Raw genomic sequence first — 27,635 nt, 5'->3', positions numbered from 1 at the left:
TCTTTCTTCAACATAAGCATCAACCTGTCCAGAGAAAAATTGCAGGACAGCTCTAATTTTGAATGTCAGTCCAGCAATTCTTTATGTCAAAATGCTGCAGCAATAAATGTTTTATTAGGGGAGTAAACACAGCCAGGGAAGTGTTCTGACTGCATCTTCAAGCACCTAAAACCATAAAGGGAGTCTAAATTCATTGGCCCCATCCCACAACAGCCTCTAAAACTGTTTGTAACAGGTATTTATCCTGTAGAATGAATCTAATCAAATCTTTCATATGTCTAATTATTAGTACTATTTATCATCTGTATTTCCATAACACCTAGGAAACAGTCAACAGTTGGTAGCAATTTTCAGTCACTAATAATGCGGGCTGGATTTAAACTAGTGATGTAGAATGGAAGGCTACAGAGTCCATGCTCATGCTTCTGGGTCATTTAGGTCCCCATCGTCAAACAAGATTTCAAAAAGATGGCAACTCTTCTTACCCTGCTATATGGATGGATAGGCTTCTTTAAAACATGGACAGCTGAGAGAGGGTAAATCCTCAAAGATTGTGTTATCTTATTAATGATGAACAACACAGTGAGACCTTACTGTATAAATCCTAAGGATCTCAAAGAGAATAGCATGAAGGATTAAACGAGAGGAGGAGCATGCAAAACAAATGTTAAAAAGTTGAAAGGACCAAAATGATTGGATATTAGTGTTCTAAGAGCTTTCTTCCATATGTCACATTGTTAAATGCCTAAGATCTCAAATGTCACAATAATCATGGCAGTAAGATTGCAGTCAAATAAATCACTAAACCGTAGAACCCTACCCTTATCTTTCTCTTTAACATGCTTTAAACTGTAGCCTAAATGGTGTCATTGCATTGTCCCTTAAAACTTTAAGATGATTATTCTAAATCCAAAATGTGCGAGGTTTTATTTACAAGTCAGCTAAATAACACATAACAGCAGTCACTTGAGTCACTGACTTCTGCAACTTTAGCTGTCATGCACCCGGCTCTGTGGTATCTGAAAGGCTGCCCTATTACAGCTTCATTAAACGAAACTCTGGTGTGAAGGAAAAATGGGTAGGGCAGATTATGTGTCCTTTCAGGAGACTCATCTTAATGGTACTAGCCAGGGTAAACAAGTTAGATGGAGGGTAGATGAGATTTTATTCCTTGGATAACCCCAGCAAACTGAGATTTAGCTATCTGAACTAGGGGAAATGTTCCTCAGTTCCCTGTTACATCTACAATGACACACACAAAGCAGAGAGATTTGGGTTAGTCCTTTGTAGTATTGATGGCCACACAACTAAATATCACAAATCTTTATGGCCCGAGGAACAGCAGTTTGTGAGTCAATGCAAGATGCCCCTTTTTGCTGCTCTGAAGTTATGTGGAAGTCATATAGTGCTTTTGCTTTTTAGTCATTTAGGAGAGATTCCCTAGAGAAAATCCTTGCTGAGCAACAACACATGTTCTTCATTTACTCCTCTTTCCCAAGATGTACAAATGCACATCTAACTGCAGCATTTCACTCTCACTGTTCACATCTGCAAATATTATCTGGCATAGAAATAGTTAACCATCCTTTTTGTGTCTGTGCAAGATAAAGTGAGCTTTCTTACCAAGAGGAAATGTCAGCAGCAGAGACTTAGTGACATGAAAAGACATAAAGATTCCATAAATATTTTATATCATCTGTGTACTCTTCATTTTCATCCACTCTAAAAGAAAACTATGATTCCATCACTATGTCTTGCCTTGAACTGCACTAGACAAGCTACCTACCACCATTACCACCAGAGTAGCATCATGCATGTATATTTATTTCCACTCTATTGTTTACAATGTAGTGCTATGTGTACCACTGAGTAGATTTCATTTATCTCTAGATAATATCTGTTTTTTTAATTAATTAACATTATTACACATATTTTAAAGCAACTCAATCATGTCACAGATGAATTAAGAAAGTAATTCATACAATAAAGATGATATAACTTTGCCTAGCATATTCCATACAACTATAATACTTACCACTTCTAAAAAGAGGTCTAAATTCGGCTCTCAGTTATCCTTATGCAATTCTAATGGAGACAGTTAAGCTCTACCAGAGTAACTGAGAATGTATTTGGCCTGTTGAGCATTTTCCATCTTGAGAATAGAGCTGGGTGGGAATTGGTTTTCCCATCCCACAAAACTTTTCAAGATTTCAAACATTTTCCCATTCCACATTGGGATAAAACTGAGACTTTTTAAAAAAAATTGCAAAAAATCAGAGAGAGAAAGAGAGGGGGGAAAAGAGCTCCTAGAACAATGAATAGCCTGTTGGTGAGGGCATTCACTTAAGATGGGGGATATCCATGTTCTAGCGCTAGGCTATGGGCTATTCCATTTAGACCAGAAATTCCATCCTGGACCTGAGAATTCTTCACAGTGAAAGTTTTTCCTAATTGGTACATTCCCACAAAAAAATGTGGATTTGACAAATTGACATTTTTTGATGAAAAACCATTTTGTTGAAAAATTCCTGACCAGCTCTACTTGAAAGTGATAGAAATACTTAATCTAATTAATTATGTGTGGTCAGCAAGATGCTTTACCTGACCTGATTATTATACGCTAATAGGAAAAGTAGCTTTTGCTCATACTATATTTTACTTCTCAGGGGCTCTGGTTTATTTTGATTTACCTGTTTGTATAACATACAGAAGTATAGTCCAGAGAGTGCTGTGAACTGTGAAAGCACACTGCCAGGATAACTTCACCTGATCATATGGAAAACACACTGAACTCAAGAAACTGGGATATCGGATTGGTATGCTGGCAGGCAACATGAATCAAAGATATTCTGTCCTTGAGGATGGGGAATGTACATTGCTGGCATACATTCTAAAAAACCTATCAGAATCATGAAGTGTTGTTTCTTGGCCAAAGGAAACTTGGCACCACATGATTTTTTGTTCTGCTAAGGGATTGTCTAGTATAAGCACTGAAATGGTAACATCTGCAGGGGAACAGTAGAATCCATAGATGAGATGCAGACTTATGGCAGGGCTGCTTAGATAAGAAAAGAGAATTCAGACTGAATAGTTACAGCTACCTAGCACTGTGATGAGCACAATAACAGTCGTGGCAGAGATCACAAACCTAAATAGTACTCCATAGTCCTGGATAATAATCATGATATGAAATGCTAGGAATTGTTGTGACTTGCAGTTAGAGTTAAGTGTCACTTCAACAAATATCGAGGAGCACCTTTTTGGATTCTCAAAGATTAGTGATTCATCACAGCAAAGAATGACAGAACTGCTTCTCCAAACACTGAACAAAAATGAGCTTGACATATACAAAGCTCTTGTGAACAAATCTATAGTGGGATTTAACTTGAATGTAAGATTCTTAATATTAGTTAATTTAATTCATTAAAGAAAAGAACACTTCTTGAATGGCTTCTTTTAAATACTTTCTTTGGTTCCATAGGACTTAGTTAAAATCACTCACCTTTGCCCATTTTAAAAACTGTTTGTTACCCCTGATAAACCAAGCAGGACTCACTGGCCTTTAGTGAAATTCCTTTGCCAATCTATAAACTGTTCCGTTATCTATTATACTGGTTGGGGGGATAATATAGTTTGGTTTAGTTTTACTTAGAGACGCATGTCCACACCAGCATCTTAAGGTGCAATAGCTGTTGAAAGCTAGTCTGTTAAAAGCAGTGAGGTGGTGCCTCTCCTTCCCACCATGTGGCCTTGGGGGTCAATGGCAGAGAGCAGCCAGCCAGAGACTCCAGCGAGGAGAAGCAGAAGCAGCCAACGCATGGGCCTCTGAACATTTCAGTCAAAACTGTAGTAAGTTCTCTGACTTTCTCTGCCCTGTGCTGATTGGCTGTTTGCTTCAACCTTTCCCCTCCCTCAGAATCTCTTGACCTCAGATTAACTCCACACCTGCCTCTCCTCCCCTGCCCTGTCAGCTTCACATCCTTCCCTTTTCTTTCCATTTAGCTTATCCCTTCCTATCAAAATCCCCCCAAATCATGGAACTAATACGACTTTTGCCATCAACGCATTGTTAACTTTGGTTTGTGTTATACCCCTTCCCTGATGTCTCTGTCTTGTCTATTAGACAATATTGTCTCATTGTTTCTTTGTACTCTCCCATCGGTCTGTATCCATTTACTTCTCTTGTCTTATATGTAGATTGTAAGCTCTCTGGGGAAGGGACTGTCTTTTTGTTCTGTGTTTGAACACTGCCTAGCACAATGGGGTCTTGGTCCATGCCTGCGGCTCCTAAGCACCACATTAATACAAATAATAACTAATAATAAGAATAAAATAATAATCCACTGAGAGACAGAGAATAAATTGTAACTGAATTGTTTACTGGTTGTGGTTTGGTTTTGTATTTTTTTCTTTCCTTTCCTTTCTTTAATAATAAAATAGTCCTAGTTAATAATTATGATTATCTTGCTTGTCTTTAATTCTGGTACCCGCTATGGAAGGCAAGAACCCAATGTGTCTAAAACAGTGGGCGTGACATCCCTGAACAGGCATTAAGAGATGTGATTATTAAAGATTTGGCCTATCATTTCTTGTTTCTGTAGACTATAAATTTTGAGTAATTTTGGGGATAAAATTGGTGCTCAACACCTTAATACACCCTCTCCGATCCCACACCTTACAGTCTAAGTAACATGACTTGTGTAAACACAAAAATGGACTGCTTTAACTATATGGAGTTCAAGTGGTACAATCCCCTTTAGTGTGGAGGCAGTTACAGCAATATAAAAGTGCCTTGTACCAGCATAGCTAGGCCTGTCGGAAAGAGGACTAAATGTACAGGTAGGATGGTGTAGTAGTTAAGACACTAGTCTAGGCCTTCAGAGGTTAGTGTTTAATTCCCTCCTCTACCACAAACTTGCCACGGGTAAGTCATTTAACCTCTGTGTGCCTCAATGCTGCATCTGTAAAGTGATGATAATAATAACACGAAACAGGGGTGTTGGAGGTGCATTAAAGGTTGAGATGTGCTTTGAAATCAAATGCTCTCTATAAGGGCTAGGTATTAGTGTGAATAAGCTATGTTAGTATAAGGCACCTTTATACCACTATAGCTGCATTTGCACTAGATGCTATGTCATTTTAACTATTTTGGTAGTAAAATCACAATCCTAATGGAAATAGTTAAACTGGTATAAAAACGATTTGTGGATAAGACCTAAAGAAACAGATGACAGGTAGATGCAACAAGCAGGTGGGGGAGCACAAGGAAACAATAAGACAATAATTGCTAGTGACGCGGCATCCTCACTACAGCTGCAGCTATTTAGTCTGATTCTACACTGCCGTGCACACTGTGTAGTCATTTACACCCGTAGAAAACATATGTAAAATGCTAGCAACTCAGACCAGTAATGTTTCACACCCACTCTGCACAGTCATAAATGACTTCACAAGGTGTCAGGCAGTGGAGAAGCAGATTCATTATGGGCCCAATTCTGCCATCATCATGCTAAGTAGTACCTTACACAAGAAATAGGCCCAATGTTTTCAGTTGAACTGCTTAGGGATTGAGGCCTGGTCTACATACAGATTTTGTCCTGGTATAACTAATTCAGTAGGGGTGTGATTTTTTTTACTAATATAGTTATACTATTACAGCCTCTAATGTGGAAGTAGCTACATCAGTATAAAGGTGTTTACACCATTATAACTCATTCCCCTTCCCTACAGAAATAGATATCCCAGTATAAGGCATCTTTATACCAATATAATTTCATCCATACAAGAGAGGGTTGTAACATTTTACTACAATAGTACAGTTAAAGTGATAAAATTTGTGTGTGTACTCAAGCCTTAAGATACTACCTAGCAAGAGTATGGGTGATAGAATCAGACCCATTGTTTATTTTGTTCTCTGTCCTAATGGTGGCTTTAGTAAAATATGATGCATCAACAGCTGCCAACTCTCAAGTGCTGATTGGGTCGATCAGATATTATCTATCAATAACAAGCAGCCTGTTTTAATGATGCACAGATGCCAGTTGGGGTATTGTTTTTTGTGATGTGAACACCTGAGGAATTGCAACTAAACTGAGATGACCAATTCACCTCACAATAGCAACTTGAAGTAGAAGTTTCATTTACAACCAACCTGCAAGGGACCTGAACCAGAAACTGTGAGGTGAAAGGCTCTGTAAAACATTTAATTCACTGAAGTCACCCAGTCATTATGCATCTGTAAAACCCCAGAGCTGACATTTCTATTGCTGTCACATACGTCATTAAACGTCAATCAGAGCTTAGCACAGGTACTAAAGGACTAGAGCTGGCCCACAATTACTGGAATCACAATGAGCCTTTTTTTGAACAAGCCCATGCTATTTTGATCTCAAAAGGGAACTTTTTGTGTTTTGTGATGGTACCTTCAAACTAGGACGACGCAAGTGAGAAGAATGATGGATGAGATCCTTCTGAACCGTCAACCAAAATAGATGAAACTCAGGAAATCTGAGGGCATTTCATTTTTCTGCTGTTTGATGTACACAGCAATAACATTCTTTAGCAGACAAGGTTCAACAGCTCCTTTAACACAGGAGCATGGGTATTGCCATACTAAACCAGTGGTGTATCTAGAACAATACCAGGCACTGATTCTCCTCTCATTTACACAGGAGTCAGGGAGGAGTAACTCCACAGAAGTCAGTGGACTCACACTGCTGTAGGGAGAGAGGAGATGCAGGTCCCGTGTCTCTGAAAATGGTCAGTACTGGATGCTTTAGAGGAAAGTGGAAACCCCCCTATAATGAACTGTTATTCAAGAAATGCCTATGAAGGAAGTTTCTTCCTAATGCCAGGCAGTCAGTGGTTTTTTGAAGTCTTGATGCATGAAGATTCATATCTCTTATGACTCCATTTTTAATTCAATCCATCTTTTCACATGGGTTGGTTTGAATGTGAGGTACCTTAGTACAATGTGACTGAAATGCAGAACTCTCTGAAAAGTAATACTGATTAGACAGGACCTATGATGTGTTCCACATCAACAATAGTGACCTAGAACATGAATGAAAGCACAAAGCAACACTCGGATCATTGCATTTCTTTGTTGGACAGGTCTTATAAGAACATAAGAACGGCCATACTGGGTCAGACCTATGGTCCATCTAGCCCAGTATCCTGTCTTCCGACAGTGGCCAATGCCAGATGCTTCAGAGGGAATGAACAGAACAGGTAATCATCAAGTGATCCATCCCCTGTCACCCATTCCCAGCTTCTGGCAAACACAGGCTAGGGGTTAGCCTTGTTTGGGGTTAATTCAATGTCAATACAATAAAATCTCCAATATAGCCCAGTAACTGAGGTTGCTGCAGAGTGCAGTGCAGCTTCAAAACTAAAACTCACTGGGACAGCACCTCTGGTTTCCCCGTGTAGAAGAACTCTCACCTAGCAGGATGTGGAAGAGAGGAGATTTGGTGGCGTGAAGCTCTCATGTTTCTGAGGTTACAAATTTAAAAAAAGGATCATTAGAGAGGGCTATTTGAAGGATGGTAAGGAAGTTCGAGGATACAGATCCACGGCAAGGCAGCAGGAACAGGAAGCAAGGTGTGGTAACAGGAACAGGGATGAGGCATGGCAGCAAGAACAAGGTGGTGTAGCAAGAACAAGGAGCAGCAGCCAGGCAAGGAAGCAGGGACTTGATCTCAAAGGTCTAGGCAGCAGCAAACCTAATAACTAGTTGCTCAGACAAGCGATGGGACAGGAACAGGAAGCTTTATACCCAGTGGTGTCCACTCAGCAGTCTGTGTTAGTCATTTTACCCTGCTGAGTTAGCGAGTGTAGCTTCCAGTGTGGGGTATTAGCAGCAGAAACTTCCCAGCTATTGTATCTTGGTGGTGCAGAGGCTAAGGTCCTGCTTAGCAGGTGTGGGTTTGAGATCTGGGGATGTCTGACATCTGCACTAGTACCAGCCAGCTTTGAAACAGGGAGCAGCAACCAGTTCCTCCACACATTCCACTGCATCCGAGCACCGCTGAGAATGGGGAATCAAATCCATTGTGTCATATAAGATTTTATCAAATATGCATTTGAAGGCACCTGCCAAAGAACCCATGCAAGTAGGTAGCCAGAGAGATCAGATGAGGGACCTAAGCACGTAGCAGACAGTTAGAAAAACCTCTTTTTCAATGCAAATGTTTCTTTAGTTCCAGTAAGCATTAGGCCCGAGTGATGACATTATACAGGATGTCTATGAGGCAGGATGTAGTTGGGCAAGGGGGCGTATACAGCTATGGCGTAAACAGCTGCTCCTCCAACTGAAATGAATTAGTAGGTCACATATAATACAGTTTATTGAGGTCTCACTAATATAATACATGTATTGTATTGAAGCCTAATCTAGGTCTATTTATGGCATCTCAGATTACCAGAAGAGCTAGGCTGTCAGGAAGAGCTGTAGGAGGCCCTGCATTAGAGGGTTCTGGTCTTTTTTGGAGCCCAGGAAGATCCTGGGGAATCCAGGGGCAAAATCTGATTAAATAATTGAGGGAAAACTCAGTGAGGGTTTCCGTGTGGGGTTTTCCATCCCCCACCAATAGCTATTTCCACAGAAGGAGTAATCCAGGCTTTGACAGTCCTTACTAATAGGTCTTTTCCCTAACTACTAGACAACATTCTCTCTCATTACCAAAATTACTGGGACAAAGTTACCCTTGTACAAAGTTAAGCATGCATGTAAGAGTTTGCAGGACTGGGGCTCCAGCCGGAATCCAACCAATATCCTCTCAATTGACACTAACCCAAAGGATGACGCAGATTCCTTTCCCCCCCCAATTCCTACTTCATACAGAAATATGAAACAAATTGAAATAACTACAATTAAAAGAAATTAACAAGCTATAAATGAGAAAATAAATCTTCCTGAAAGCAGCAGTTAGATGCCAAAGAAAAGTGTTGCAGGGGACATATACTAAAGACATTGAAGAGACACGGTCAGTGAAAAATCACATTTGTCCGTGGAAGTGTTTTTGCCTACTATTGTAATAAGTAATACATAAGAAGCCTATAATTGAAAGAGATTAGAAAAAAATGTACCTGTATTTTTGGAGAACATTTGACAGCACTGCTTGTCTAGTCAGTTTTACTATTTCACTATAGTCACTGTTCCTCTTTCATTTGTATGGACCTTTCAAAAGGCAAAAGAGAGAGAAAAACAATTTTTTAAACTAGGTAAATATAAAACCACAAACATTGGCTGAGGGCTACAGAGTCAGGTATAATGTCTGAAATTATTTTTAACTCACTTTTGAAACTCACTGTCTTTTTAAAGATTAGAGACTAACAAATTTATTTGAGCATAAGCTTTCGTGGGCTACATCCCACTTCTTCGGATGCATAGAATGGAACACATATCCTCAATATATGTTCCATTCTATGCATCCGAAGAAGTGGGATGTAGCCCACGAAAGCTTATGCTCAAATAAATTTGTTAGTCTCTAAGGTGCCACAAGTACTCCTGTTCTTTTTGTGGATACAGACTAACACAGCTGTTACACTGAAACCTTTTTAAAGATTGTAATTGTACATGAAGTTCACCATTTACAACAGTAGATGGCAGCAATGCAAACTACTATGCATCCACCATTCCTATGATTCATTTAGCACCGAGCAAGTCAATCACTGAAATGATGGCTGGGTGACGGTGATGCAAAAGGAATTATTTTAATAACTTTGTAAAAATAGCAGCCCAACTAATACCACATTTACAGTGACATGGGAAGAAAAAATGTAAAATGTTGCTGAAATTATTTGTTTGATTTTTAGAACTGGAGGCTCAGGATTTTTTTTATATGTTTATATTCCAATGGTCAGGAACACTGGGGCCAATAACTACTGGTTTTGGATGTCATGAGCTTCCCAAGCCATCTTGGTTGGAAAAGTCCAAAACTCCTAGTTTAGCAATCTTCAGGGCATGCAGCAAGGGACATTTGATTTCCTGAGTTGATCAAGACTGGGAGGACTCTGATGGGAGGTCATAAAGATCAGAACTATGCTTCTAGCTGCAGGATGATTGTGATGGGTGCCCACCCCACACAGGACTAGAAAGGGCTAAGGTGACCAGGTAAGCCTATTAACTCCACAGGCTGCATCAGAAGGAGAAGCCAGGGAGCAGGGAGTTGTTTGTAAGCAAATTCAGCTGTGTGGGAACAGGCGGTATCTATAAAGCCAGGAAGCTGACAACAGACAGGTGCAGCTTCTGGGAAAGAGCATTAACTCCCTGGGAAGATGGAGGCAGGTTTGGAGTTGGTACACCCAGAGAAAGGAGGGGAACCAGGAGTTGTAGGAAGCAGTCCAGGGAAGGAGCAGTGAGGGCTGGGAGAGGAAAGCCCGGAACTGCTGGATTGAGGGTCCCTGGACTGGAACTCGGAGTAGAGGGCAGGACAGGGTTCCCCTACCTGCCACTGGGAAAGTGGCACCAGCAGGGCAGTGACTGGAAGACTGCCTAGGTCACTGTGGGAGCCACAGAGAATTTGGAGGACTGTATCACGGAAGCGGGGGAAACGCTGAATGACCTAGCCAGAAGGCAGTCTCAGAGAGGATGCTGCAGTCCTTGGGATGAGAGAGGAGCGGCAGACCTGTGAGGGAGACAGTGTGACAGTGTGTGAAGGGGCGTCAGCATCGGCCTAGAGATAATCCTCAGAGTGACCAGGAGGAGGCACCAGACAAGCGGTGAGTGGTGTGTCCTGTCACGGTGATATGATTTAAGTTAGTGATCAGGTAAGAGGTGGATCCTAGAGTAAACTATTTATATAACTGTATTTTAAGTGTGTCTGTGAGCATCTGGAGCAGTAGCTAGTGTTCCTTTACATGGAAGGGCCGTTTACATTGAAAAATATTAAATACATATTTCCCACAGGACAAACAGTCGTTAGATCTATATTATCTGCATTATTTAGCAGCCACTGATGAAGAAGGATTCTCATTACTCTACAAAATATGTATCAACCTTTGGAGCTACAGTTAATCAGGTCAATGGAAGTAAATCTGAGTGGGACAGCATCCTTTATGCTTTGTGAGAAATGGTTAATAACGTCTGAAAACAACTTCTGCTGTTAATAATTCACCTTGATTTATAAATGTCAATATTTTCAGAATGGCATCAAAGTCAATAGGACCTACCAAACCCTCATTATGAGCACCATAGATGTCTTTAAGCAATTTTATCTTCTAAAAGTAAAAGAAATACAACCCAGCATCTAGATGTAATGGGCTCCTCCGCTTGAAAAACTTACTACTACTGCCTAGAGATGTCCCCCCATGTAAATTGGGTTGCTGATTATCTTGATGTAAAGTAACTTGATCTAAAAGAATAACAATTCAGAAGAAGTCTAAATGAGGCACATAAAAAATTGTATCCATGAGGCTGGCTATCTAGTAAAACAAAGACCACTATCTCTGGGACTGTACAGAAACTTAATACTGTACAGTATATTCTGCTTCTGAGGGCACATACTGCCACCAGGGAAATGGAGTTTTGGATCTCTAATTGTTCATACAATTGGTCTGGATCAGAAGGCCCTCTCTCAGAGGACCAGAGTATTATTACCTGTATCAAATCTTTCTTATGATAAACTACACTGAAGATCCTATCTGCGTCTGTGGTAGTTTGAAATGTAAATCTGGCTCCCCACCACTGCTTATTTTCAGCTGCTAAATTGCATTAAAAAGCAGCATTCAATATGTTCCTGGAACTGTCTGAGAAATGTTGTATAATCAGAAATCGAAAGGGAGGTAGTCCAGGAGACAATCTTTCTGTTCAGATGAAAATCTAAAATGAAGTTAATCTACTGGAGAGATTCTTACTCCAGCTCTGGCCCCTTTATACCAGATAAATGGTCTGAAGAGGATTAAAGGAGCTCTAATAGCATTGGATCCAGAGGGGGGAGAATTCCCCATGTGCAGGAATTGAGGAAGACACCACTTCACAAGCCCTAATGTAGGGGGCATGCCAGAGGTGTGGTTAGGGGTGGGAGGGGGTATGACAGGGGCAGGGCTACATCATGCAGTGCTATGTGGATAGCATGACCATATTTCCCTATGCTGAATATGGGACACCTGGTAAAATTACTTGTATTAATGTGAATTCAATGGCAATCAATCAGAACTATGCAGTACAAATGTTCAAATTAACATTGAATTGCCTGAGCCCCTGTTAAAAAGAAATACTGAGTAGTTGTGTTCTTTTTATTTACCTTCTTATCCTTAAGGCTTTAGGGTTCACACAGGGAAGAGTGACACACACACACACTCCCATACACCTCTCTCACACAGGGAGGGGTGACTGACCTGGCCGGCTAAGTTCCCTGTAAGCTCTGCAGCCACACAGCCGTGCAGCAGGCTATCAAGGGCTGTGCAGGTGGGGAGAACAGCCCCTCCTCTGGCCCAGCCAGGGCCGGCGCTTCCACTAGGCGACCCTAGGCGGTTGCCTAGGGCGCCAGGATTTGGGGGGCAGCATTTTCCGCCCTCAGCGGAAATTCGGCAGCGGGGGGGTCCTTCTGCTCCGGGTCTTCGGCGGAAATTCGGCGGTGGGAGGGGTCCTTCTGCTCCGGGTCTTCGGCGGAAATTCGGCGGCGGGTCCTTCGCTCACTCCGGGACCTGCTGCCGAAGTGCCCCGAAGATGTGGAGCAGAAGGACCCCCGCCGCCGAATGCTCAGAGGAGGAGCGCTGCCGCCTACGGCGGCAAAAACCCTGGCGCCACTCCTGGGCCCAGCCCAGGCCTGCCAGAGCTGCTGGGGAGAGTAGCCCCTCCCCCGGCATGGCCCAGCCCCACCAGAACTGCTGTGGCCTGGGAAAGGTGCCTCTCACCTGGCCCTGAGCTGCTGCGGTGAGAGAGGGCTGGGGGGAGTCCTCTCTCCCCGGGGCAGCCTGCACCCCAAATCCTTCACCCCCGGCCCCACCCCAGAGCCTTCACCCCTAGCCAGAGCCCTCACTCTCTGCACTGAACCCTCTGCCCCAGCCCTGAGCCCCTTCCCATACCCCAAACCCTTCATCCCCAGCCCCGCCTCAGAGCCCAGACCCCCAGCAAGAGTCTTCCCCCACCGCTCCCCAACCCTCTGCCCCAGCTCTGAGCTGCCTCCCACACTCTGAACCCCTCGGCCCCATCCCCACCACACATCACCTGCATATTGGTGCACATAACAAAATTCATTCTGCACATGAATGTAAAAAATTAGAGGGAACACTGCTGGCCGGTGTCTTTGCAGAGCTCATCTCTTCTCCCGGACCCTGCAGCTGGAAGCAGCTTGTCCCTTCCTGCCCGCACACTGTCGAAAGGCAGCTAACACCTCAAGGGTGCTGCTGGCCACCGACATAACCCAGCTGCCTCGTGTCCACACCCTCCCCCACTCCCTGGCTACAGTCTGGGCAGGAAGAGGTTAAGCCCTAAGGATGCGTTATGCACCAGGACCAGCAAACCCGGCTCAGCATGGGAGGGTACTTAGGGACAGAGCAGCCCCAGGACCCAGGGTCGCAGGGTGGATAAAGAGGGTGCTAAAACCCTGCCCGGGTGGCTGCTGTGGAGCCTGCAGGGTCGGGGTGCAGACAGGCTGCAAGTCGCTTCCCCCTGCCCCCCGCCGCCACTCCAGAGCTTAGCTGAGGGGTGGAGAGGCTTCCCTGTGCCAGTACTGTGTGGGGCTTTAGCACATGCAAGGCTCAGCTCCTCCTGGGCAACACCCTGAGCTGGAGGGTCTTGGGCTTTCCCGGGGTGCCTGCCCAGCCAAAGGCAGTGAGAGAAGGAAGGAGCCCGCCGGCCAGGCTGTTGGTAACCTGAGCACTCCAACCAGGGGCTGGTTCTCTGCACAGCGTTGGGAGCGCGACGCACCCCAACTGGGGGGATATGGAGGAGCAGCGGGCTGGAGGGGGGGCAAAGGGACCAAACAGGGAGAAGACAGTGAGAGGGGGAGCACATAAAGGGCTGATGGGTGAGTAACAGAGGCGACACATAACTGGCCTCTCCTGGCGCCTGCCCGCACTCACCAGACACTGCTGCTCACAGTGCGCAGCCAGTGCTGGGCAGAAATGGGACGGGGGGCAGGGACCTGCTGGCCAAGAGCCAGCATGCAGCAGGGGCTGCGCTGACAGACCAGCAGGTGGAGCAGCTGGCCCCATTCACTGCAGCTTTGCCCCACCATCAATCTTGCACACCCACTCCCATGGTTGGACACTGGACCCCCTCACCACTTACTGCTGGTGGGAGGGCGGCTTGCAAGCAGGAATCCGACCAGCAGCAGGACCCACCAGTACTGTTGTGTGGGAGACAGAAAATACGGGACAACTTGCCCATTTTTAAGACAAAGTTGGGACACTGCCAGAGGACTTAAATATGGGACTGTTCCTTCAAAAATGAGACGTCTGATCACCCTAGTAGATTCTGGGCATCTGAAGATGCTGCTATACTTTAAATAGCTCTTCAGGCATCTCCAGACCCTAGAGCAGCCCAGAATCAGGAAGGTGAACGGGTTGCTTAAAGCATTTTAGTTCCCCCTCCCTCTGAGCTGCAAGTTCTGTGCTGTGTCTTTTAGAGGTGCAGCACAGAAGATCTATTAAGATGAAACACACTACAAAAAGGACTGAGAACACTTGGTCTAAATATAATTGTATTGCCCAGGCTGGGAGATTGGTTAGTTCTCCTGAGCACTAGCAGATAAAGGGGGTCTGCCTTTACAGTATATGTAATAGTGAAATCTCCAGAAATCACTTCAAAATTAAAATAAAATCAAACAAAAAGAAAGACTCTCTCCTTCCTCTTCATTGGACAAATCCAATAATCTTACATTAATAGCAGGTATGTTTTATAGCATCTCTATTTTTTTCATAATCATTTTATTCTCTTTAGTCCTAATACTGATTTCAATGAGGTTAGTAGGATTGCCATTGACTTCTAAGGCATCAGGATATGACCGTTTAACAACATGGTCAGTAGGTATGGTTAGATGCCAATATCAGTCTGACTGGTTTGATATGTTGATCTCAGAGGTGAAAGAATTTTGGCTGAATTACACATTGCTATTATTGTGTTTAGTGACTCAGTTCATATGACACCAAATTTGTTGCTATTTCCGTTTGTGTTTTCTGCTACCATACATATGATTATATCCATTAGAAGTGCATTTGCATGGGATTTCAATTCCCCTCAGGAATTTGTAGGGTGATTCATCTTTCCCATGTTCAAGAATCTTTCTTCTGACTGTAGTTAAAAACTATTAAAAAATAATTATGTGTAGATTACAAAGGAGTTTTCTGGATCTGACGACACACATTCTGTTTGAAGGAAGCAGGTATGATTTCATTTAGAAGCTGTTCCACATATTGAGTCTTGTGGCTTATGCAGGAAAGTGAGCCTATGTCCAATACTGAGACTAACATACCTGACCAGTCAGACTGATATTGACATATGGCAGCTCTGTTCTCTCCCTGTTTCTCTTCCTTCCTTTTCTACAGCCTGCTCTTCCTTTTTATCCCTTAGGATTCCCTTGTTAGACATACTCAAATATCAATAGGGAATTGTATATTTGTTACCTAGACAATTTTTCCAAATTGTAATGATTTACTTTCAATATTATACATACAATATGCAATGCAATATACTTTGCAACAACTTATTTTGAGGCAGGGAAGTTAAAAGCTTTCAAGTTTAAACTTTAACTTGGATGATCTACAAAAAATAAGTTTCTTAAGTACTACAATATAAAAGTAGCACAGTATGAGGAGTCCAGTTGCCAGCCAAGCCTGGGAAATCTGTACTTCAGTGTCTGTAGTCTAGCTTCATCCTGTAGGGGTGCAGATATGTACATGTCTCCACAGTATGCAGAAGTCTCTCTGCACAGTTACTGGGGAAAGCTGAGAACTGAGCATGAGCCATTGGTAAATGCCATTAAATAGCTGCAAGGGTCTAATAAATGTACAAAACAGAAACATTCTGAGCTGTCCCTTGTTCGACTCAGAGAATCTTTAAGCATCCTGAGGAACAAATAACAACATCACAGCGGTTGACATTAGGAAACCAACAGTTGCAAAACAGGCTTAAAAGCAAAGTGAAGACACACAGTGACAACATATCTACAAACTTTGCAACAGCAGCAGAGTTCTTTGTCCACTAAGAAGACACCACAAGTAATATCAAATCAGAGCCAAGTCCTGAGGTCCTTACTTAGATTTCATACAAATTTATTCAGCCCTTACACAGGCAAAATCCTATTAACTGCTATGAGATTTTGTTTAGTACTGAGTAAAAACTGAGTAAGGACCTCAGGATTCAGTGCAGTCTTTTTGATATGAGGGATATTTGCACGGTAAATCTGTAACTGTTAGGTGGAAAGTTTGGGGTTGATCGGTATTGACTGTGCCAATTTAATTCTTAAAGCTAAATTCTGACATGAAATTTACAATGGCATATACACAAAGAGCTAAATCCTGCAGTGGTTACTCATCACTTACCCAGGAAATATTTCCACTGAAGTCTAAGTAAGTTTTGCCTGTATAAGTTGTGAATAAGGACTGAAGGATTGGGGAAAATAAGTGTGCCAGGGTAAAATCCTCTACACATATAAAATGATTGTGCCATGATCCTAGCTGAACCTTCCTACTTTGGAAAGTAGGTCTGCAGGTGTTGAGCAAGTGCAAATGTGGAGCAGGGGAAAACTGTGTATCTTATATATAAAATGCAGAAAAAAACACATGGGCAGCGCATCTGAGTAAAATATTCAACATTTGATAAAGCACATGCATAAAGTACTGCGGAAATATTTGTTAACTAAGGTTGTAAATTCAGCAGGGCAGAGACCATGTATTTCTCTTGTGCTGTGTATATAGTAAACAGCAATAAGCCTTGTAAGAGGATGATATTTTAAACTGCTTGTTGGCTGCTGAAGTGATTAGTGGACATGCCCCTATCTAAGCAGGCAGATACATGATATCTATGCTAGACTGACTGCATCCATATTCTTACCTGTTATAATTGTTTCTCTGTTAGATGCACTGTTCTCCTTCAAAGTGGCTTCTGCATCTGTCTACCTGCTGGATGTGCCCCCAGGCACTGCTGAGTTGGGGAACCTTCCGGAAAGCAGTGCCTCTTGGGGCTGCATATACAGCTTCTCACAGCACCAAACATTCAGACCCTGGGTTATAAAAGGGACGCATGGCCACAGCTGCCTCAGTTACTCAGAGTGTAGGGAACTTTTTTCCATGTCTTCTAAGCCTCAAGCGGGTGCTCATTTCAAGGAGCCATTCTTGGCTGTCCTCAAGTTCAACAAAAAGAAAAAGAGAAATGCCAAGGATTTTTCAGTAGCAAGTTTTCAGCAACATCATATCAGAAGAGGAAAACACATAATCAAGAGGTCAAGGAACCATGCAATTCTTACAATTTCTGGTTCCTCTCCTCCACCTCTAACTGCTTTGCAGCCCTTAGCACTGTCAACAGAGCATGTGATCATGCCTCTGAGAGCACATTATCTGAGGATGACTGGATATGTGGAGGTCCTCTCCAGGACAGGTACTGGTAGAGATTCACTCACAGATGCATTCTTATTAGTCTGGGGAAAGGAGTTTCTTTATTCTCTCATTTCATGGATGCTTTGGTGCTATTTTCAGGTGAATCTTACTATTGATCAAAAAGATACACTAAAACAGAGCCCAGCTCATACCGGTTGCTGTACCATGGGCTGGACAGTATTGGCATACGGATCTTTAGGTGTGTCATGTGAGCCTACCTCCATCAACAGATCTAATATCTAAAGGTGACACTCTAATCCTACATCCCGATCCAGTGTTACACCTTGTGGCTTGGTTCATATAACATTGACAATGTCTGACCTGACATACTCCATGGAAAAGCAAGAATTTCTGCCGTAGTCCTGAAAGTAATCTACACTGAAATGTTTGTTTCCATTTCTAAAAATTTTTAAATCTGATTTTTCCTCTGTGGGCAGGAGACAACAATCTTTCTCTAGATTCTGCATCTATATAGTGTATTGTGGACTATTTATTCACTCAGTTCCCCATCATATTATTCCTGAAAGGTCTAGTAATTGCCTTCCCACTGTTCAAAGAACCTGTTCCTTTACGAGTTCTTAATCTGGTGCTGAGAAGGTTAAATCATCATTTGAGCCCTTGGGAGACTGCTCTTTGTTCCTTCTGTGATTAAAGACATTGGGCTGGAGCCCAAGCTGATGTAAATCAGATTAGCTCCATTGACTCAAGTGGAGCCATGCCGATTTGCAGCAGCTGATGATCTAGTCCAGCATTTTCAATTGCAATTACACATGTGACAGAAGAGCAAAAGAGTTGAAGGCTTTAGTAGCTGATCTTCTTTTCATCATATTCTACAGGTACAGAGTTGCCCTGCTAAATTTATGCCAAAGTCTGAGTTCCTTCTGAATCATACTACCGATGTGGTGTTTTTCAGAAAACCTCAGCTAGCAGAAAATGGACTCTCTACCCTAGATGTCAAGAGGTTTTCTGAGTTTTTATTTGGATAAGACTAAGGCATTTAGAAAATAGACATGATTTGTGGTAGACTTTGGGGATCAGTGGAAAGAGAATGCCATTTTCACTCAATGCCTGTCCAAGTGGATTAGACTGGGCATTTAGACTTGTAATACGTTAGCTAGGCAGAGAGTACCTAAAGATCTACCAGATTAAGATGGCTTGCCTCTGGAATGTTTCCAGAATAAAAATCTACAGGGCTGATACGTGGAGTTCTATGGCACATTTATCCAATACTACCCTCTGGATATAACATATGGATCCAATGCTCACTTTGAGAGGATCGTTTTGCAACCCTTGCTTAATCAAACCTGGCATTGTACTGCCACCTAGATTTCCATAAGTAAAAATTTGCAGAGGTCATCTTTAAAAAGAAGAAATAGTTACTCTCCATAAAAAACAGGGTGGATAAAAATCAATGATTTTGTTTAAAAAAAAATTAAATCTGATTTTTTGTATTTAAATCGGATTTTTTTATAGTTTTTTCCCCTCAAAAAGCATTTTATCTAAAGATAGTTTTAATTAAGATACATTATAGCTCAAGATATCTCATCATGGAATTGGGATTACAAATTCTAATTCTATAGTATGAGACAATATATTCATGTAATGTTTAGGAAAAGTTTTGTAAATGAGTTCCAATAGGATTAGGGACCCAATTTTATGGTGTTCCACAGGCTTCTGTACAGATTATTTAGGTTAATCTTTCTATCTACCCAATAGGACTCAGTGCTTAGTCTAGAGGATACCATCAGAGATGCTTAGTTTTGCAGTTCTCAAACTGTGGATTTGTGTCTCCAGAGATAACATTCTTGTTAACAGCAAAAATGTTTTAAATAAATAAATAATATATAGAGGTGAGAAATAACAGACCTCAACTCTACTGTCCCTTTGCAAATTTGTGTACACAAAGTCAATCCCTTACCTCTCTCTAAAAGTGCCAAGTTTCAAAAAGTTCAACGAATAGAAGATTGTTGGGGGCAGAATAGATCTGGACAAGGAGAAGTCTGGAGATAAATGTGAGAAGCGAGGGACACATGCTTATTTTGTTAAATATTATATGTTTTCTGTTGAAGAAAAAAAATTGAGAATACATAACGTTGTTGTTTTAGTTAAATAAAACAATTTAAATGTCTATCTGGTGATGTTCTCCTCCTATTACAGCATGGCAAGAAAACCTTCCAAATATTAATGATTAACCTGTTGAATTGGAGATAGTTTACCTCCCAATGACTTCATAAATATCTGCTTCAACTACCTTTGGTAAATGAAATAACCAAACAATCATTCATTTTCTGATACAGCTGTAAAACTAATCTGAAAAGTTTTCAAAATAAATCACTGTTTAAAAATGTATTGTGTGTACCTTCTAAAAATGAAACCTACATCTATCTCTGAGTTGTGAAGAATATGTATTAAGATTATAAGAACCAACAAGAATGTAGAAAACCATCATTAAATTGAATCTTCCTGACTAGTGATTTAAATCATGATTTAAATCAAATCCACCCTGATAAAAACAGAGGTTCTTGGACAGTATTGCCTCTGTATATTCGCACTACATGTCCACCTTCCTTTCTTCTTTGTTCTACTCTCATAGGGCTTTAAAATAAACTGAAATGGATCTAGCCAAACAGCCCATTTTATAATTTTAGTTCTGAATCTGCAAGGAGGCACTCATGTAGCCCCAACAGCCACATCTTTCCAGAAGGCTTCCAGAGCTCAGCATGCTAGGGAGTGGATCTCATATGTATGAATATACAGAGACAACTCTCCCAAAGAACCAGTTACATTTTTTTCTAGGAAATGGAAAAAGACAGAATTTAGCAAAAAATGTTCATAGATATGTTGTAATTAGCTGTCTTACTTCACTTTTCAGCATGTTCTGCAGCTGTTGGTTTCCTTATATCAAACACTGCAATACTGCTACAGTAAATGGGTACTGAGAATGTAAACATTCAAAGCATTCAGGATTGAAAAACTAAAGTCTTGTTTTAGAAAAATCAGAATAGTTTCTCCTTTGTTGTTGCCTGGGGAGTCCACAGAGGGAAAATTTTTCATTTTACAAATGCTGAATTTCAGTGGCAGTTAGTGTCAGATTAATAAATAGACAAATCTGCATGAAAAAAAATCAGGCACACTTGAAACACAGCCTCTAAATCCAAATGTGCCACACTAGTCTTTTTAATGTGTTAAAAAGATCCCCATTGATTTGTAAGCATGAAATGAAGGATTCATTTCTTCAGCCTGCAGCGAGATTTGCATTGCCTCATTTTCAAGATTTCACATTTATGAACTAAATAATCAGTGCGATAAAACCAGGTTTGTGTGGGAAAGAAATGTTGTGTCTAAAAAAAAAGTTATCTGCTGTCAATTTATGTACAAAGAGGCTGAGTAAAGCACTTGAGTTTTACCAGAATTTTCCACGAGATGAATATTGTAGAAGAGTCCATCTTTTACCTTATATCTACAGCAGTGGTGGATTAAGATTTATTCGGGCCCTGAACACAAAGAACACTTGGCCCCCTCAGTCATACTCCATTAAAAACAGAAATGTATCAAAATTGATCTAAATGTATCAAAATTAATACAAAGACTCCATTCAGTGTTTACACACTGCATTAATAATGAAGCAAGTCATATCCCAGTTCATTATGCCTAAATTAACTGCTCAGTTTTTCAACATAGAAAATGAATAGGGCTAGATATTATCCATAAGCATCACACAAAGGTGTTCACTGCTAATTTGGACAACATTAGTGTTACAAGAATCAGTCATTCACAGGTCAACAAGTGGTTCTTTCATCTCCCCCAGTTTTCTTAAACCTGACCATTATGCATTGGGAGCTCCTCACCAGGGCTGCAACTCTTGCTGGTGGCTGCTCTCACACTTTTTCCTAAAATACTTAATTAACTTTAGAAAAGGCAAATAAATACACATATATACATTTCCAAATCATTATAATTGATTTATGTATGGTTTTGCAGGCTCAGTAATAAAAATAATATACAGTTGTCTCTATTCTTTACCAGACCTAAACAGAATAGAAACATAAATAAGGTGCTTTGCATGTTCTTGTCTTTTTTGTTATTTCGTTGGCTTTTGTGGCTCCTTTTTTTTTTAGACTAGCTAGCTAGTAAGTCTGCTGCTTGTGATACTTGTATGTTAATATCACTTTTCACAGCCTCCCAGATAGCTACTAAGTCTGCTGTGAAAAGTGATATTAACAAACATACGAATATCACTTTTCACAGCAGACTTACTCAGCCCCAGCAAGCCCAGGGACAAATTAAGCCCTGAATGGAGAGGTGGATAGGGAGGCAGTGAGGGCCAGGGCAATGGGGGGGGAGTGTGAGAAGCCAGGAGCGGCAAGGATATGGCCAGGGGCCCGAGCCAGATCCTGGGCCCGAGCCAAAAGCCCTGCAGCCAGGGGATGGAGCATGCAGCTGGGGGCTGAGATGGCAGCAGGGCCCACAGGCAATGGGGAAGGGGTGATGAGCCCGGGGCCTGCGGCTGTGGGACAGAACCTGCCACCATGAGGCCAAAGCCTGGGGCTGGAGGAGACAACGTGGGCTATGGCAACGGCAGAGGGGTGAACCTGGGGCCAGAGCCCACCTGCCGTGGCTGGATTCCGGGGCCCACGGCCAGATTGGGGGCTCCCAAATTGGCTGGGGCCCCTGGGCACAGGCCCTGTGGGCCCGTGCATTAATCTGCCACTGATCTAAAGTTATTTTAACTAGAATATTAATTTAAATTGTTAAATTCTACACAACCAACTACATCCCAAAACGGCAGAGAAATGATAGCTACTACAGTGATGTGTGGTATAAGACCCTATGTAGAATAGAATAGAATAGCCTGTAGATACCTTAATGGCAGAATAAACACAATAATGATGTTTTCCTTGTCTGGACTAGCAGATCTGTGCCTTTTGATTCTTTCTATGAACATTTTTGCCTTTTGTAATCTTTATCCATAATTAACATTCTATTTACATTTCACTTCCATTGAATAACTATTGTACATTGTATTAAGAACATCAAGTTACATTTATAATTGCTCTATTCGATTCTTGTACGTGTGCAGTGCTGGTCGCAGGATATGAGACAAGATGATATAATGTGAGGTAAAATCTTTTATTGGACTAACTTCTGTTGGTGACAGAGACAAGCTTTTGAGTCGCACACAGAGCTCTTCTTCAGATCTGGGAAAGGTACTCCCAGCATCACGGCAAAATGCAAGGTGGAATGGTTCTATGGCATATGCGTACATCTTTTCAGATGCCTCCACCCTCTCTCATTCACAATTGCGTGGATTGCGTTTCCTTCCATTCATGATCACATAATATCTCTGTGGCAATCCCATAGCAGATTAGTAGTTAAATATTCAATGTATTTTTAGCTGTCTTTAATGCGACATCGCAGCTGGATATGAGGAGAGCCAGACTAGCATCGTGTGACCAGCCAATTCGTCTCCACCAGCCTCCGGTACATGTACTATAGTTGGGAACTGCTGCGTTATGGGGCTAAATTAAGACACATATAACACCATGCTACAAGCCATGGAAAGGGGGGAAAGGAAGAGCGCTCTGTTCACCTCATTCTCAGTGCTATTCTCCTCCCCTTGGTGGGGAGGGGACTGTACTGTGTGTGTTTCAGGAAGAGCCATTTTTACCATCTCTCCCCAGATCCATGAGCCCTAGCAGCACCAGAAGGCTCTGATCTGACTCAAGCGCCTGTGTGAGTCTCAGCTGTTTTACTCCAACCGCTCCACCGGGACCTGCGTGCGCTCCGCTCAGCAACATCCACTCAGCAGGTCAGACAGGGACACGCCTGTAGAGGGGAAGCCGACGTGCGCTCCACGGCGTCCTACCATAGCCCAGAGAAGCTGAGCCTACATTTCCCAGCATGCAATGATGTCCTGGGATGCTCTTACACACTACCAGCGCTGCCGCGGGAGGCTGTCCTTGTGAGCCTGATGAGACTACACATCCCAACATGCAACGCGCCACCATGATCGGCACCAGGCGCGTATGAGTCACGAGTCCTGTAAACCAGAGCTGATCATTGGTTATATCAGGTTGACGTCAGCAATGCGTCACTCTGCCCGCCCCCTTAGCCCGTTCGGCTATAAAAGCGGCGTCGGCGCCGTCTCTTCGCCTTTAGCTCCAGGTGTCTGAGAGGAGAAAGATGCATCGATTCTGCTCACGGGACTTCACGGGGATTTCTACCGCCACCACCGACTCGTCCTTCGCCTGCCTCCGCCAATCCCCTCCACTGCCTCGGTCCGGGAAGTCAGCCCCGCAGAGACGCTGTAGTAAAAAGCGCTCCTGCTCCTCCATCGGCTGATTGTCGCTGAGACCCGGGCGGGGGGGAACCGAGAGACCGAGACCCACAGAGGGGAGCTGCGCACCGCCGGTAGCCATGCCCAAGTCAAAGAAGCGAGGGAGCAACCACCAGCGCGGAGCAGGTAGGAGCCGCGAGGCATCCTGGGAGCGGTAGTTTTCTCCTGCGGCCTGTCCCAGACTCTTCTGTTGGGCGCCGAGAACGAGAAACTACATTTCCCATGATGCGCTGGTGCTCGAGGGACGGGGGGTCTCGGCGGATGGGGGGTAGCCGGGCCTCGGCCAGCGGAGCCGCCCTGTCTGGCTGCGCGGCCGGGCTTTGGGCGCGCTCCTCCTTGCAGGGTTCTCCGGGCAGGCGGCACCTGCTCGCCCCCCTTCCCGGGGCCGCCTGAGCGAGCGGCCCTATCTCCGCGGGGCTGACAGGCGCCTGGATTGGAAACCGCCACCTCACACACCCGCCGACGCATGCGCTGAACTCGCGCGTCACCTCTTCTGCCGCGGGCGGCGAGCTGCGTGTCCAGCGCGGCGCCGGAGGCAGGGCCCGTGGCAGCTGGGCCGCTCCCTCGCAGTGCGCTGGCGGCCCCTGAGCCGAGCTTGCCGTGCCCGGGGTCACCTCTGCGGATCCAGCGAGCAGCTCCAGGGCTGGCGTCACCGCTAATGGCCTGGCCCAGCCACGGGACTGGCCAGCCGCCTCCGCCTGCAACCTCGGGCCCGCCGCCCTGTGGTTGGAGTGTAGCACGTGCCCTATCGTCCGGGCTGGGGAAGCTCGAGAAAATGCTCCGTGGGTTCCCCGGGCCCTTTATGTGCAGATCTGTCACCCTGAATTAAGTGAGGGCGCCTGAGAGTTCTTGTTGCTAGGCTTCAGTTTCACTCTGGGAATGAAAGCTCAGTGTTCTGCCCCTCAAAAGCCCTAGGAGACTGATAAGGGCCTTGTTATGCCCGCTAGGAAATGAGAGCTCCAAAATTGTCTATTAGCTTGTGGTGAGGGACTTGATTATTGGGGATTGTGAACTCACAGGGATTGTGGAGCTGTGAATTGTTTAAAAACTTCTAGAAGGTGGACAGTGCATTTTATTTTTCTGAAGTTGGCTTCTCATCTTAATTTTCACTAAATTAGTGGTTCTCAGTCTTTTCCATGCTGAGACTTTGTAGGGATATGGGAGTGACAAGATGGTCATGCTCCCAATACTTGTTTGGGGTTCATGATCTTCTATCTTGAGAAACCATGCACTAGATCAGGGGTAGGCATGTGAATTGATTTTCAGTGGCACTCACATTGCCCGAGTCCTGGCCACTCGTCTGGGGGGCTCTGCATTTTAATTTAATTTTAAATGAAGCTTCTTAAACATTTTAAAAACATTATTTACTTTACATCCAACAATAGTTTAGTTATCTATTCTAGACTTATAGAAAGAGACACTTTAAAATGTTAAAGTATTACTGTCACGCAAAACCTTAAATTAGAGTGAATAAATGAAGACTCAGCACACCACTTCTGAAAGATTGCTTACCCCTGCACTAGATGGTAGTTTCTCACTCTGAGGACACTTAACTGCTATAGTAGCACAGCTGCAGTTATGCCATTCTAGTGCTTCAGTTTAGACACCTATGCTAATGGAAGGGAAGGGGTTCTCCTGTTGGCGTAGGTAATTCACCTTTCCAAGAAGTGGTACCTGGGTCAACAGTGTCTACATTGGGGATTAGGCCAGCATCACTAAGTGTCTATGGGGCATGACGTAACTATGGCAATATAAATTCCCAATGTAGATCACTGGGACAACTTGGAAGCAGCTGATTTATGTGTCGTGACTACCAAGTGTTAGTATGTGAATTTCATTCAATGTGCCTAATGTTCAAGGATATGGTAAGAACAGTGGAAATGAAGTGCTGCCTAAATGAAACACTTAAGCTGTCAGTAATTTAAGTATGTATCTGTTCCACTGCTTCCAGCAGCACTTCAGCAAGAGATTTATTAAGGAATAATTGCTGTTACCTTCTGCACCTCAAAATGGCAGATCATCAGTTTGATGATACCGTAAAAAGGGACAGGGTAAAGATGGACATTTGAGGAAAGTTGTAATTCGTATGCTAACATTGACTTCACTATATCCATTTCCTCAAATTACTCATGGTGTGCTAATCATTATTTAATAACTGCTTAATGTCTGTAGGAAAGAAGCAAGTTCAAAACCCATTGGCAATTCAAAAATTCCGCATCCATCTCCAGTGTCTTTGTTGCTTAAAGGACTTTTTCAGGCATCTTTCTAGTTATGACAGATTCATGGAACTCAGTGAAAGATTGTCTGCATTTTCAACATTTAGGTGACTTGGAAACAATGTGTTGTATAAGCAAGGACTTTGATCAAACATCATTTATATTATACAGGCACTAAACTTCCAAAAACAATTGAAGGAGGTTTTGGAGGGACTTGACAGGTTACAGGCTTTCACTGCTATGTTGGAGGAAATCTGGCTTGAGCTGCTAATAAAGCTAGAATTGAACAAGAACAAAATTGAGGGGGGAGGTGCTATAGAAACTTTGTTCTTGATATCAAATATGAAGGTCTGGGTTGAACCAAGACTAAAGGAGGCTTAAATGGGGCTGGAACATAATCCTGAATTCTGTCGTCCGCCTTGTAACATTAAGAGAATCATGTAAGGAAAGTCATGGATTGTACAGCCTGCTCAGGATCAGTCAGATTTGTATTTAGTGCACTTTACTGGGTTTGGCTGACATCTTGTATTATGCTAGGTGCTGAAGAAACAAGCTGCAATGAACTAAATAATGAGTTGCATTTTGTGTCATAAGATCGCTTGGGTATTTTCACTGCCTTTTTTCAAGGAAAAAGTGGGGGGTTGATTTTGGGGAAAATCACAACAGCAACCTCCCTTTGCATGCATTGGCATGGACAGCCCTCTGTGCCTGTACCAAAAGCATATTTCTAGTTGGCTCATGGCTCAGTGTTGCCATTTACATGTTCCATGAGCAGCAGATATTGGGTTCTTAGTGTATTGTATTTCCAGAGGTATCCAGGCCACTCAGTGGCAAACTCATCTCCAACCTTTTCACAATTCTTTCTGTTGGATGAGTAAATTTTGCTATCGCATTAGTGTATTTGGTGGTGCTCTGCCTTGATATGTAAAGGACTATTGTGTATGTTTGAGCATGTATAAAATATTCCCAGGCAAAACTTTAAAAGGCTGTAAGGTTGCATCAGGGCTTCACCCATCCAAAATGTTCATAATTTCATAGCGTAAGGGCAGAAGGGACCCTTAGATCATCTAGTTTGGCATCCTGTATGTCGTAGGCCACTAAATTTCATGGAGTTACCCATGTATTGAGCCCAATAACTTCTTTAGTTAAGGTATATTTTCCAAAATGGCATCCTTTATTGATATGAAGATATCCATAGATGCAGAATCCACCAGTTTCCTTAATAGTTTTTTCAGTGGTTAATCCACTGTTTAAAAAAAAACTAATTGTACCTTATTTAATTTTTATTAAAATAGAATTAAAAAAACAAGGAAATTCCACTATCTTTGACTGTGGACGTTGTATGTGTGAGCAGACTACATTTGCTAATTGTAGACATGTGCTGTTTGAAAGCCCAATCAAATACAATAGCTAGACACAGCCTTGACTGAAGGTGTAGCTCTTCCATAATTCTAAATTCCACCAGTACACTGAATACTCTGTATCATACCTTTTCATTATTCCTGCTACAAATCTGTGTATAAGTAGTTTTTAAGCCT

The 27,635-nt window shown here is 42.8% G+C and overlaps 1 protein-coding gene across 5 annotated transcripts in view; it reads left to right on the top strand.

Annotated features, from left to right (window-relative positions):
* IFRD1 (interferon related developmental regulator 1) overlaps positions 1-27,635 on the top strand; it is a 78,561-nt gene that overhangs the window by 38,750 nt on the left and 12,176 nt on the right. For 2 of the 5 annotated variants that reach the window (XM_065556589.1, XM_065556584.1), the window contains 2 exons: positions 7,114-7,230; positions 23,226-24,007. In XM_065556589.1, coding sequence (XP_065412661.1) covers positions 23,962-24,007 — 46 coding nt within the window. In that variant the 5' untranslated portion in view covers positions 7,114-7,230; positions 23,226-23,961. Of the gene's footprint in view, positions 1-7,113; positions 7,231-22,025; positions 24,711-27,635 lie in introns of those variants that run through there. The other 3 variants (XM_065556579.1, XM_005310615.5, XM_065556594.1) reach the window with 3 other exon arrangements.

The sequence above is a fragment of the Chrysemys picta genome, chromosome 1, assembly GCF_011386835.1.
Source record: "Chrysemys picta bellii isolate R12L10 chromosome 1, ASM1138683v2, whole genome shotgun sequence".
Taxonomy (NCBI): domain Eukaryota; kingdom Metazoa; phylum Chordata; order Testudines; family Emydidae; genus Chrysemys; species Chrysemys picta.
Note: the sequence above shows the minus strand (reverse complement) of the source record. Positions and strands in the feature narration are given on the sequence as shown.